Genomic DNA, 15,046 nt, shown 5'->3' with positions numbered 1-15,046 from the left:
TTTAGATTTCCAGCGGTATCTTCAAAAACAATGGCTGGACTATTGTCAGCTTAATCATATCCTGGACATTGACCCGGTGACTTTCTGGGAGGTTTCTAAGATGGTGATCTGTGGGCATATTATTTCTTATTTGTCTAGCAAAAGGAAAAAGTAGGAAGCGGAGCTTTTGTTGTTGTCTTAGGAGTTGCATATGTATAGACGGCGCCACATAACTATCCTAAGTGTAGAGGACCAGACTCATATGCAAGATGTGCGGCACCATATAGATGATATTCTGCCTCAGCGGGCCTCAAAAGATCTATATTATCAACAGTATAAATTGTACAGCTGGGGCAGGAAAACGAGGAGACTTCTGGCCACATTGGTGCTGCCATACCGGAAGCAACAAGTTATACTATCTATCAAGGATAAGCAAGGGAAACAATATAATCAGGAACAGGAGATTAGACACCAATTTGTTAAATTCTACAAAGAACTTTATTCGCAATGGTCTTTTTTGGACCAGAATAGGGATGCTTTCTTTCAGAATTTGGTGTTGCCCAGGGCGACAGATGCTCAACTTGCCTTGCTGAATGCTCCTATCACTGCTGGCGAAGTGCGGACAGGTATCAAAGCGCTGAAACTTACAAAAGCACCGGGACCAGATGGGTACAGGCCAGAGTATTATAAGATTTTGGCTGACTTGTTCTCCCCCTCATTGGGGTCGGCCTACAATGCTCTGAGCCACTGGGTAGTTCCAGGAGGGAAGCATGGCACAATCAACTCTATTCCTCCGTTCCAGAAACTGATGAGGTATCTGGGAGTGTATCTGAATCCCAATTTTCGCCTAATGTGTCAAGCCAATATTCAGAATCATATTGAGCAGATAAAGGCTTTGTGTGTAAAGTGGTAGGAGCTGCTGCTGGGTGTTTGGGGTCGGGTAGTACTGACTAAAATGGTACTGATGCTCAAACCTCTGTATCCTCTACAGGCCCTTCCATTGTGGATAGCGAACAAAGATGTTAGGGTGTTTAGATCTATTATATCTTATTTTATTTGGTGCCACAGGAAGGTTCGCATCAGTTATCATAAGCTGGCATTGGATAGGCGATGGGGGAGGGGGGTTGAACCTTCCTGATCTCAGACTATACAATGTGGCTACTCTCTTCCATTTCATCCATGAGGGGTGGTCAGGGTTGGTTGGAAAAGTGGTGCTCGCCCTACTCGGTTTTGAATTTACTACACTTGAAGGCATCTGCCATTCCTGGGTGTGTCTAAGATAAGATTGTTGCAGCCTGTTTGGATGGTGTGGAGGTGCTGTCAACGGAAAAGCCCTGAAGCCTCTCTGCTGTTGCAGGTGCTGGGCAATGTAGCGTTTTCTCCAGGGGTAGGTCGATCATGGTTTCGACTGTGGGAGCAGAGAGGGTGCAAGACTTTGTAAGATCTCTGGATTTGAGGGAAGGGGTATTCCCCACATTAACTCAAGTACAGGCCCGGTGGGATTTGCCCCAGAATCATTTTTGGGCTTATCTTCAGCTTCGTCACTATTACAATTCCCTACAGCAACAGTGGGAGGATGCTTGGCTCGATGGTCCGCTGGATACTCAATTTCTGCAGGTCCCGGTGGAGCTCAACAAACTCTCCACATGGTATAAAGTCTTGAAAAATGCCTCTGATCTAGGGCCCGTGGACCAGGTGGCAAGGGTTTGGCAGGAGGAGTTGCATATTCCATATGATTGGCAGTCTTTTCTTGACCTTTTTGCTAGTGTTCATTCATTGGGGGGGCCCGACTCACCTTAAGGTGATGCAGTTCAAAATTTTACATAGAGCATATATCTCTAGGCTCCATGGGCACAAATGGGACTGTGGGAGGGGGATAGGTGCTCAAAGTGTCAGAGGGCCCAAGGCACCTTTGTCCATCATTTTCTGGAGTGCCCAGACACTGAGATATGGCTGCAGATCCTACCCCTACTAGAACGAATAGTGCAATGTCCGATTCCCTGGGTATATGGCATGCTGCTGCTTGGGGATCAGCGGGGCTTAATGCAGGAGGGATTTTCGCTTCCCCAGTGGAAGTTAAAAAGTTTTTGTTGCAACATTGGGTGTCGGACCAAAAGGCTACTTATTCCCATTGGTTATACAGGATGGAGGAGGTGGCCCGATCTGAAATACAGCACCACTTGAAGGGCGGGTGTGCTGAACGTCTGTGCTACATAGCTCTTTGGAAAGAGTTGTTGCTTCACTGTCATGAGGACTCTTTTGGGTAGCCTGGTAATCCCGGGAAGTTCCAGGGATCTGAAGCCCTGCCTGGGGCGAGATAGCTGAATGATTAGGTGTGGATGGCTGGATGTGTGGGGTATACAGTACTTGATGTGATACGGGTGGCACGAAAGAGGGGATAGGGGGTATGCTGGAGGGTGCATGGAGGGTGTGAGAGTGGGGTTAAATAATGAAAATGGGAAGTGCAGGGGGGATGCTGATCAACCCCTTTGGGTTGGTCCCTTCTCGTACTGGTTTCTGCTGTTTCCTTGTTGGATCTTTTTACTATTGATTCTGATTGTATTGTTGGTTGGTTGACGTCCTTATTGCATTTCACAATAAATGTATTACAAAAAAAACCCCAAAAACAATACAACAAAATAGCATTTTGCATGTAACTAAAAAAAAATTATTTTTTGTTTGTCTTTCCATAAAAGGCCTCTGTTCTCCATGATATTTTTCCACCTGATTCTATATATACTTTTTTTTCTATTTTCTTTTTTAAGGTCTTACTTAAGAAGACATCATTTGTTTTCAAATATTAAAATAATAATTTGGGCCTCTCTGCCAATTAGGCTAACCCAGGCATAGAGACATGAAATAGTTTGCCCATGGATACATAGAAGACTGTCAGGAGTCATAGATATATATTCCAGCTCCCAGTCACAGTTCTAATCAGTATAGAATGCCACCTCCTCTAATGCAAACCAAATGCCTCAAATATTTGAGCACTAAGAAGTATATCGCTCATCTTAAAGGAAGCAAAAAACTCTAAAGCACACCAACCATATTGTCATCCAAAAAAACAACAAACCCGTGCTAGTCAAAATAAACTCATAGTAATGATAATTCTTATAAATATTTTTAACTTTTTTTTTTTATTGTAGTGGGATCATCATATAAAGGGGCAGTGAGTCATGCACAATAAATGCAGCAACTTCACTTAGTGCTGAACACAGCACATTCATTTACTGGTTTAAACTTCAAATATAGATCAAGCACGAAAGCTCCATTTAGCAAAAAACATCTATTTCCAGTGCTCATCTCTGCCTGATCATGGATTTTACTTCTATCATTGAATGTGAAAGCCCCAATTAGTTTGAAGAATAGGAACTTATGCTCCTCCCCCTTTCCTCAGGTACACATAGAAGATTCAAGAATTCCTTTACAATTCAAAGTTTGAATAATCAATTAAGACACCTGTTGATTGGAAGAAACATCCCTGGTAATAGCAACCCCTTTTGTGATGCTTTATGATTAGAGCCACAAGTGTTAGATCTAGGAACAAGAATTTTAATGAAGGGAGCCATATCCAACAGTTAGGAAGAGCAGCCACTGTTTTATAAGACTTAGGGCTCCTTTTACTAAGCTGCAGAAGTGAGTCCCGATGCAACAAATGCAATGCAACCCATAGGAATTGAATGGGCTGCATCACATTTGCTGTGCGGGAATTGCTATCACAGTTTTGTTAAAGGGCCCTTAGTCATTTTCAGTTTTTAAAATCTAAATATTCTTATAATACATCTTTAAGCAGCAAGGTTACCTTCTCATTTATCACAGGGCCGCAACTTCTCTGTACAGTGCTGCTGATCAAACCATCTGCCTGGGCTTGTAACTTGGCCAAGATACTTCGAAAACTAGACCTGGAAAAATTCCATGCTGTTGGAATGAAGCATATGTGTCTAACAGAAGAAAGAGCCTTGGAACTCCTCTCCCCTAAAGTTAAGCAGGTCTGTTACCACATGCAACTTACAGCCCAAGAAATTACAAGGAAGGGAGGTGTCAGTGGGATCTAGTTTGTGATTTCCATCTGACCAGCTCAGCTAAACAGATTGTAGGAGGTGTGAGATTTTAAAGTGGTCCTGAAATATAGTATATGTATCAATTAATAACCTGTTTAGGCTGAAAGTGTTTAATTTTAGCCATTTGTTGGTGCATTGGTTCTTAAATAGATCACCACCAGGGCAGGAGTGAGCCTTTAGTTGGTCCCACCCTCATTGTAATATAAACACATTTTTAAAACTTCAACAGATTGGTTCTGTATGCAGAAGACTGGCAAAGGAAGAAGCAATAGGTATGAAGTGCAGCTCACCAACTCCTCTTGCAATTTGGAGGACAAAGAACAGAGAGTGATGGGAATAAACAGACCCATGTGGAGCAATGGCTCTGGTTCCCCTTCCTGCAATTCTTCTTTACTACTTTAAGGGCAGTTAACATGTGACTGGCCAGAGCAAAAATTTACCTTTGGAGCCATGGAATAAAATTAGCACATCTTAGAATACCCCTCCTAAATACTTGGCCTTAACACATGCCAAGTTTGCCTATGCCTTAATCCTACCCTGTTTATCACATCTTTATGATAATCATTGTGCTATGTACTGATGACTATAAGAGGAAATTTTCTCTTGAATCCATTGCAATTTTATTACACCATACACTGTTTTGAAGATAAAATTTCCTGGTATAGACACTGATGAAATGCATCTACTCCAGGCTATGTAATTAATGACTTTTAGATGCGTAAATATATGTATTTTCACTTTAGACAAGGCAAAGTTTTGATTGCTCTTATATAATTTTGAATTTGACTAGTAAAGTTGGCAACAGATAATGATTTTGTTACCTAAGTGCATTCATTATTAATTTTTGACATTTGGGAACAAGTCTTTAAACTGTTTCTTTCACAAGTGACCAGTGGCAGTCTTATGGGGGGTTCACGTCTTTCCCTATTTGGACGACTGGTTGATCGGGCTTCATTATTGCTACAAGCTCAGCATATCATCAAATCAATAGTTTATCTACTAGAACTCCTAGGGTTTGTAGTGAACTACCACAAATCACATCTGCAACCGACATAGAAGTTGGAGTTTATAGGACCTTTCTTGGACACTACTCAGGTTGAGTTTTTCGATCTGAACAGAGAATTGACAATCTCCTTCGCCTGTGCCAGACAATGTCCTCATTACCATGCATAACAGCACTTCAAATGCTATGTTGCCTCAGCCACATGGCATCAACAGTTTACATCTCTCCATTAGCATGCCTCCACCTCAGAATTCCACAATGGACTCTATCAACTGAGTGGTCCCAGGCCACTCCAATACAAGTCATCTCAGATCTCCATCGCTCCCTCCAATGGTGGATGCTGACCTCAAACCTTTCCTGAGGTCTCTCCTTCTGGCCTCCACCTCATTGGAAACATTGATGTTAGCTGGAGAGCTCATCTCGATGGCATCCTACATCAGAGAGTTTGATCTTCTCACAAAACTCTCCACATCAGTCTTCTTGAGCTCTGACCAATCTGCAGTGCTCACAAAACATTCCAAGAACATCTTCTTCACCAAATAGTCCTCATCTGAACCGATAATCAGGTCACCATGTTCTTTCTGAACAAATTAGGAGGCAGGGGATCTCTCCTCTGTATAGAAGCAATTCAGATTTAAACTTGGCCAACTTCTCATGGCATCCTTCTCAAAGCAGTTTATCTGGCAAGAATCAGAATGTGTTGGAAGACAAATTGACCAGACTTCTTCAGCCCCACGAGTGGTTTCTCAGCATGTCTCTCCTGTGTCCTATTTTCTCCAAATGGGGAACTCTGGGTATAGATCTTTTTGCTTCCCCCATAGCAACAAACTTCCACTTTTTTGCTTCAGACTCTATGCCCCCAATTTCCTGGAATCAGTTGCCTTTCTCATTAACTGAGGGAACAAATTCTTCTACTCATTCACTCCAATACCTCTCATTGGGAAAACTCTACTCAAACTTTGCCAGAATTGGGTTACTATGATCCTCATCACACCCAGGAACCCTACAATTTGCATCTATTTCCATTGCTACTCAAACAGCACGATGGCTCTCTCCTATATCACAACCCTTGCTCATTAGCACTCAAGGCATGGTATCTCTCACTGACTGCATAAATACCTACACATTTTCTGCGCCAGTCTCATCTATTATTGAAGCATCCATAAAACCTTCCATACAAAAATGTTACCACTTCAAATGGACCAGATCCTCTACCTAGTGTGTCCTACATTCTCTTGAACTTGTCACATGATCACTCCCATCCTTTCTGAACTACCTCCTTCACCTCTCTATTTTAGGCCTCAAGACTAACTTGGTTCAAGTTCATCTCAGTGCCATCAGTACATTTCACTCTCCTTTGGATAAGAAGTCATTCTCTGTTCACCCTTAGTAATCAGATTAATGAAAAGCCTTTACCATACTAAACCACCTATCAAAGCCCTGCCTCTGTAGCCTGGGAGCTTAGCATAGTACTCTCTGCTCTTATAAAGTCTTCTTTTGAACCACATATGACTTGCCCACTCAAAAATCTTACTTGGAAAGTGGTTTTTCTTGTAGCCCTAACGTCTGCATACCAGGTACGTGAACTTCAAATACTTGTCTCAGATCCATCCTGTACAAGATTCTACCATGACAGATGTGTCTGAGGCACTACTCTAAGTTCCTTCCTAAGGTTGTCTCAGAATTTCATCTCAACCAGTCCATAGTTCTGCCTGTTTTCCTCCCTTTTGTTCTTTCCCTATATGTTCTGTTTCTTACTTGATAAATTGTAGTTCTATCCTTCTTTCCTTTTTTGTTCCTGTTTGTTTTTGTATTGTTTTAAAATGTTTTAAATAATGATTATTGTTTTAAAGGATGTATAGTTACCCCATATATGTTTTTAACATAATGTTCACCGCCTAGAAGGCCAATTGGGCGGTTTATAAAATTTTTAAATAAACTTGAAACTTCCCATCCAGGTGAAGCAGTTTTCCACACTTTAGACTGCAAATGTGTTCTAGAACAGCGGTTCCCAACCCTGTCCTGGAGGACCACCAGGCCAGTTGGGTTTTCAGGATAGCCCTAATGAATATGCATGGAGCAGATTTGTATGCCTCTCACTTCCATTATATGCAAATCTCTCTCATGCATATTCATTAGAGCTAGCCTGAAAACCCGATTGGCCTGGTGGTCCTCCAGGACAGGGTTGGGAACCTCTGCTCTAGCATACTACTTTGATCAGACTTTCAACTCTTTGTGGCTTTCGACCCTAACAGACATGGAGCTCCTGTTACAAGAGAACCATCTTTACTTGGTTAGGAGACTGTATCTCCTTTGCATATACTCAGGCTGGGCTGACACTAGAGGCCTGTGTCACAGCCCACAATGTAAGGGCTATGGCAGCTTCAGTAGCCCATTTCTGCTCTTTGACCCAGATTAACTAAAGATAGCGACTCAACCGCTGTTGGCCACTATCAAGTTTGCATGCTAATGATTTGCACGGTGCCTGGCTTTAGTGAATCGGGGCCTGTATCCATTGAGGATATCTGCAAAATGACTATTTGGTCCATGATCCCTAACTTCACTTCACACTACTGTTTAGACTTTAGAGCAAAATCCCAGAAAAGATAGTCAGTTCTGCAAAATCTATTTACTTTCTGAGTGCCAACTTTCCAGCCAACCCTTTTTGGGTTTCACCAAGATTATGTTTTATATGTTCTTCTTACTTCTCCAGAGCCATAATTCTGGCAGCTTGGGAGTCCCACATGTGAGAATGTTATACCTACTTGTCTTCAGAGAAAGCAAAGATACTTAACCTATAGTAGGTGTTCTCAAAGGACAGCAAGTATATACTCGTATTTTCACAACCCGCCAACCTCCAGTAGTTCTTAGCTTTGTTACTGAACTGCAGGTCCTGTAAGCCGACATTAGGTGGGAAGGCACAGCCTTAAAATTTAATGTGACAGTACACTTGGTATCTGTCCATACTGGTTTCCACGGATGACATCAATCACATGTTAGAATATATTGTTTGTGTGTTCAGAGCGAAGTCGGCAAAATTTATATATTAAAACCTTTTTACCAAACAAGGGACCCAACACGGTCCGTGTTTCGGACAACCTTCATCAGGGGTCCATGGTAGAAAAAGGAAAAAACATGTGTCACAAAAAATGTTGAAAAATACAGTAAAACTAGTGCCGTTTCGATGCCGAAAAGGAGAGGGAAAGGCGCTTCTGGAGCCTCGAGGCGCCTGGAGACTCCTCTTCAGATGTCCATGGAGGATTTTTTGCGGCGTCTGAACCAAGAGGCAGTAGCTGCATCGGGGAGTCGCCCGCTGGAATCGCCGGGAAGGAGTGAGGTTGCGGCAAGCTTCCCTGGGCTAGAGTCGACTCTGAGCCCCGACGCTAGAACCCCGCCCCCTCAGCCGCAGCGTGCTAGCTCTCCACGGGAGAGTAGTCAGTCTGAGGAGGCAGACTTCGTTTCCCGGGAGGCTGGAATGGGCGAAGCACTGGAGGAAGACGAGACTGCGGTGAGAACAACAAGGGGACTTGAAATGGAGCAAGGTTTCCAGAGAGAGAAGACTGCCACTGCTGTGGAAGCTGGGACAATGCAAGCAAGTATATTCTCTGTTCCTAAACCCATGAATGTTACCCTAGACTCAATTTGGGACTTGGTAATTACTCTGGGACAAACATTGTCACCACAAATTAAAGTACTAGAAGAGAAATATTTAGAACAAAGAAATGAAATAAATGGACTTAAACAGGAAAATATATCGATGAAAAATAATGTGGAAAAAATAGATAAAAAGATAACTGAAGTAACTCAAATCCAAACGACACTGATTAAGGACAATCTTAACCTTAGGAGAAAGGTGGAAATGATGGAAAATAATATGTGATTGAATAACCTTAGATTTTTGAACTTCCCAAAGATCCCTTCTTTATCAGCAAAAGAAGTTTTGAAAAAGTACTTTTGTGAAGTTCTTAATGTTCCTAATGATGCCTTTTCTCCCTTTTTCAAAATATATTATTTGCCAACATCAAAAAATTCGGAAGAACAGCGTCCACTAGAACAACAAGGTCAGGGTGAACAAATGGATATAACATTATTATTGGAATCTTCAATGAGGGAGGTAGCTATTCCAGCTACCCTATTGGCTACGGTGGTTTTATCACCAGATAAAAATTGGATATTACAGCTTTATTTTAAGAATAGACATAAAGAATTTCTTGGACATAAAGTTCAAATATTTCCGGATGTGACAAGGGAGTCTCAGAAACGAAGGAAGGAATTTTTGCTTCTTAAGCCTGGGGTCACTGCAATGGGGGCATCATTTCTTTTACGATACCCTTGCAAATGCATTGTAAAGTACAAATCTTGTAATTATATTTTCTTCGAACCCTCTCAGTTGACAGGATTTCTCTCCAGGAGGGGCCTTGAAGGGGATAAAGAAAATCTCAATGTATAAATTTACTCTTGATCCATTCTCATCTGACCGCCTAATTGCAATTTGAATTTATTCTTTTTCTTTTAATAGTTTCTCACTCAGGAACATCTTGGATCTCAATTTTGGGACTTTAATTTTGATGAGTAAATAGTAATTTTGTCATATAGTTGTTACTTCATTTGTTTTATATTATGCTGACTCAATCATATTCTGTACAAGAAGTTTATTCTTGATAATATGTTCAAAATATAAATAAAGAAGGAAAAAAAAAAAGAAGAAAAATACAGTAAAACCAAACAAATAATGTGTCGCGCCGAGAGTCACTAAATGTAGTAGGAATCTCGCTAAAGAGACCCCTGATGAAGGTTGTCCGAAACACGGACCGTGTTGGGTCCCTTGTTTGGTAAAAAGGTTTTAATATATATTTTGGTTGTCACAATAAATTTTGCCGACTTCGTTATACACATCTGCAGTTTTGTTTTGTTTGTTCCTGATTGGTTTTCTTACTGCAGACAAGGTTGGACCCCTCTTCCTTTTGGTTCTGTTGTTGTGTGTTCAGAGACCAGTACAGTTTCTTCATTTGAATCCATGAAAACAAAACAAAACTGCAGGAAGATGTACAGGATACAGGAATTGTAATAACAACCATCTTAAAACAAATACATAAAATGCATCCAAAGAACTGGTCCTGATATTCATGTGGGTCCGGTCCACATGAATATAAGGACCAGTTTTTTGGATGCATTTTATTTGTTTTTTGTTATTATAATAAATTCCTGTACCCTATACATCTTCCTGCAGTTTTGTTCTGTTTTCTTGTCTTGTACCGTCACTGCAGATTTGGTTGCTTTTTTCTTGTTTTTCATTTGAATCATAAAAACATAAGAATTGTTGCTGCTGGGTCAGACCAATGGTCCATTCTGCCCAGCAGTCCGCTCATGCGGTGGCCCCTAGGACAAGACCAGTGCTCCAAATGAGTCCAGTCTCACCAGTTTAGTATGAACTTGTCCAACTTTGTCTTGAAACCCTGGAGGGTGTTTTCCCTTATAACAGACTCCGGAAGAGCGTTCCAGTTTTCTACCACTCTCTGGGTGAAGAAGAATTTCCTTACATTTGTATGGAATCTATCCCCTTTCAACTTTAGAGAGTGTCCTTTCGTTCTCCTTACCTTGGAGAGAGTGAACAATCTGTCTTTCTCTACTAAGTGTCTATTCCCTTCAGTATTTTGAATGTTTCGATCATGTCCCCTCGCAGTCTTCTCTTTTCAAGGGAGAAGAGGCCCAGCTTCTCTAATCTCTCACTGTACAGCAGCTCCTCCATTTTAGTCGCTTTTCTCTGGACCCTTTCGAGTAGTACCTTGTCCTTATTTATGTACGACGACCAGTGCTGGACGCAGTACTCCAGGTGAGGGTGCACCATGGCCCGGTACAGCGGCATGATAACCTTCTCTGATCTGTTCGTGATCCCCTTCTTGATCATTCCTAGCATTCTGTTCGCCCTTTTTGCCACCGCAGCGCATTGTGCAGATGGCTTCATGGACTAGTCGATCAGAACTCCCAAGTCCCTTTCCATAACACTTTAATATAGACTGCATCATTCAAGTAATTGAATATTTTGGATAAGGTTCCTGAGGCAGTCCATATTGACCGAAACATGTACGTGTCGAGCCACCACACAGATTTTTTATGACTGTTGAATAAACTGCACACCAACACTTCTGCATATCTCCACTGTGGTTTGTTTGATCTTGTTTGGATTGTGAAGAACTTTCTCCTGGTTTTTTCTGATCAGAATATATACTATACCTGGTGTACTCTGAGAACGTTTGCCACAGGCAAGTATCTTTGTTATTTCAAAGGTCCACTCAAACCTTGCCCAAACCCTCCCCCCCTTCAAATCCATGTAAGTAGCAGTGTATCTAAACTCACTACTTACAACATATGACTATTTGAATGTGTAAATCAGCTTTCAATGCAAGTAAATGAATAACTAACCTTTCTAAACTTGCAATTTCAGGATCCCAGATTAGCTATTTAGTATGGAAAGTAGGTGCTAAGCTTTTAACTTTTTGCCACCTTAAATCCATTTTCAAAACCACCCTTAGGATCCTAAAATTTAGGTTCTTAGTCAGCTTTCAAAGGTCCAGTTTAGGCTCCAAACTCTCAAAGTTAACTCCTAAAGTCTTTGAAAATCAATTTATATCAATGTTGAATGTTGTTTATTGAATCCGTTACTCAAAATGTAATGACAGTCATATTTCACTCTTTTCTCCTGATGGCACAAGGACATGCTAGGTTTATTTATCAGCCTTTTCAATTTTGTTTAGACTCAGCAGTTTTGTCTGCTCTTCTTGATCCTTCAGTTCAATTGAAACTTGCCACTTCAACTAGAGGGATTGTCCCCATGTTTTACTCTTACCCTTCCCCTCTTCTATGTAGTTCTGTAATTTCAGTGACAGTCTTTGGCTAGAATCCTATATTTTGGCTCTTTCCAGAACTGGGTACATGTGCCTTCTCAATCTAGCTACTGGGCCCAACAGTTGTGAGTGAATCAAACTCCTTCCAGCTTATTCAAGGAGCAGAAGTCATAACTTGAAATTCAGGCCAGGTCCTCTTGCATGGCAATGCATACTTTAGGCACAGAGCCATCAAATTGGTGCTAGCCTTTTGAATTTAAGATAATTTTTATTTTTCCTGGCTAGAACATGAAGTTCCAGGGCTGCAAAATGTCTTTGGTTTTGCCTGGTAGAGATTATTTTCCTCACCTATATTTAGCCAATAGGAGCTGATATTCCATCTTTTAAGGAGATAAACATGGTTATGAACAAAAAAATGAAAGATTTGCTGGTAAGCACATTCAAACTGGATCATCAAAAATTATTTTTAAAAATATTTTCTGCTAATGCCAAATAAATTGTATATGAATAAATTGACTATCGCACATAGATAGAAGCTATTTCTGTAAGTGAAACAGTGAATTTTCCTTTTGAAAACTGCCTGCCCTATGTTGGCTGCTTAGTTACATTAGCCTACAATTTAAGATCTTATACAGGGCATTTCTCGTAGTTGAAAAGAGCAGTGGAAGTGGTACAATTCAATAATTTATCTACCTGAGTATGAAAGAAAGTAGCAAGCATATTGAAACAACTTTCCTCCTGAGGACAGACGCTTGATGCGGAGCTCTCTGCCAGCATTGGTCTTTTTGACCTTTTTCCCTTACCTAGGCTTTTTCTTCTGGCTGACAGTCTGCTGCCAGAGTTGCAGATTTTCCTTGGGTTGTTTGCAGCCGCGCTAGAATGGGGAAGAGGAAGGGAGCTACCCGGCCAAATCCTCCAGTGACCAGGACCTTCAGAAATCTTATGCAGACAACACTGAACGTGGGAATGACACGCCAATTGAGGGAGACGCTCCCGACTTCAGGAGGAACACCGAACTCCATGGCAAACCTTAGTTTTGATCAGGTTTCCCTTAGCCCGATCCAGGGGCAGACTCCTCTCCAACCCGGAAGAGTGAGCCCTAAGGAGAGAGAGGCAACTCAGTTTACCCGAGAAGAGGTGCAACTGTTGAGCCCTGGAAGAGCAGTAGGAGAAGAGTTATCAGTGGAGAGGGTCCCCGCTGGAGCTCAGACAATGGCACTCAATACAGAGGCTGGTGAGAACTCATCTTCCATGAGAATAACGAATACTTTGGAGAGTTAGTTAAGCCTGCAGTGGTAAATATGGATGAACTGTGGAGAGCTATTGTAATCATAAACTCCAATCTCAAAAAGGTAGTATCTGTGATACGTTCTGATTGTGCCTCTATTAGCTCCCAGGTAGATGTCCATGGGGTAATGTTAAAAGAACAAAGTGAGAATATAAAGAGATCTGAAGAACAGATTAATCAAATAAAAACTTCAGAAGTGGAGATTGTTAAAGAAAGATCTTTTATTCCAAAAAAGCTGGAGTATATGGAAAATAATCAGAGAAGAAATAACTTGAGACTGTTAAATTTTCCTAAATCTTCAATAATATCAGCGGTGGAAATGGTTCGGAGATATCTGAAAGAGACTTTAATACCAATGGAAAGTTTACCACCAGTAGTTGGAGCACAACTTCCTTGGGGAAGACTTTTTGATCTATAGACCCAGCGTCCAAGCTTTGGGTGCATCTTTTGTTTTGAAATTTCCTGCAAAGTGCTGTGTTTCACTTGAGGGGAAAAATTTTCTGTTTTTTGAACCAAAACAACTGTTGGAGTTTATTGTGGCTAAGGAAGGGGGGGGGGGAGAGTGATGATTGGTCCAATAGTGTCATCCGCAGTGTAACGAACCTACTGTTGGGGTCTTCTTTTTGTCTTCCTAAGCTGTCCTTAAGATTTATATATATTTCTTCATTTGTTATTTTCTGTTCTTGAATCACCCCAATTTGTGGACTAAATAATTAATTATGATTTCTTATCATGCTTTGTGCTATGTAGTGGAATTCTTTATTTATAATCTGTATTCAAGTAATATTTACTTGTTTATATTTTGATATTTGAATAAATAAAAAGTTAAAAATATATATATATATTGATCGCCCCTCGTATATCTCCTGGTACCTCCTGAAACTACACTTATGGTCCTTTAAGAAAATATTATAGATTGTATCCTTTGTAAAAGAATCATGCCTACAAAACACTAGGTAGAGAGTTGAGTGCCTAGTTCCACTTTTATGGAACACTCTTCCTTTAAAAATCCTTATGATAGATAATTCTCTGTCTTATCCAAACAAACCTCTTCCAGAGACATTGGGGTGATAAAACTAGAGGATGTGAATTGAGGTTGCAGGGAGGTCAGAATAATATCAGGAAATACTTTTTCACAAAGAGGGTAGTAGATACCTGGAATGTCCTGCCAGGAGAGGTGGTAGAGTCAAAAACAGTGAGCAAATTCAAAAATGCATGGGATAGACAGAGGGGATGCCTAAATAGAAAGAAGATGGAAACACAACTTGGCTGTTGAGGTGTTATCTTTGGGCAAGAGTATAAGACACTGAGGCCAATGCCAGATAGACTTCTACAGTCTGTTTCCCACAAATGGCAAAAGACTGAAGGAACATTCACAACTAGAGCATTGGGGGAACCGAGACTGGTAATGAACAGATTTCTTTGGTTGTCCCATAAATAGCAAAAGACAGGTGACACTTCGGCAACTCCCGGGTTGTAAATCACTTTATTATCACATGCTGCGTGTAAAGGTGATATGGAGCTCAGGGGGGGAGGGGAAGTTGAATACTCTCTGTAATGCTTGGGGATGAAATGTAGGTGTAACCAAGACTACTAAATGTTTGGCTGTTATATGGATGACAAGATGGAGAGTTTGTCAACCAGTGTTTAAGAATGGGTGAGTTGGGCCTGCAAAGAGTGGCAACTTTAACCTTGTTGGGCAGATTGGATGAACCATGTGAGTCATGTACAGTGTTACTTTGCTAATTCAGCATTGAATTAGATATCATTAATTTACTTTTGCAGGTAGTGATGAGCCTGTATGAATAGTTAAATTATTGTGGGCTTAGAATGTATTTTGTGGTTTGTCTCAATTTATGTTGACTTCTCA

The 15,046-nt window shown here is 41.0% G+C and overlaps 1 protein-coding gene across 3 annotated transcripts in view; it reads left to right on the top strand.

Moving 5' to 3' along the window:
- C11H16orf71 (chromosome 11 C16orf71 homolog) overlaps positions 1-15,046 on the top strand; it is a 282,532-nt gene that overhangs the window by 172,860 nt on the left and 94,626 nt on the right. For all 3 annotated transcript variants that reach the window (XM_033963852.1, XM_033963851.1, XM_033963853.1), the window contains one exon: positions 3,799-3,968. In XM_033963852.1, the coding sequence (XP_033819743.1) occupies positions 3,799-3,968 (170 nt within the window). The remainder of the gene's footprint in view (positions 1-3,798; positions 3,969-15,046) is intronic.

Source organism: Geotrypetes seraphini, chromosome 11 (assembly GCF_902459505.1).
Source record: "Geotrypetes seraphini chromosome 11, aGeoSer1.1, whole genome shotgun sequence".
Classification (NCBI taxonomy): domain Eukaryota; kingdom Metazoa; phylum Chordata; class Amphibia; order Gymnophiona; family Dermophiidae; genus Geotrypetes; species Geotrypetes seraphini.
This window is presented reverse-complemented; position numbering and strand designations above follow the sequence as displayed.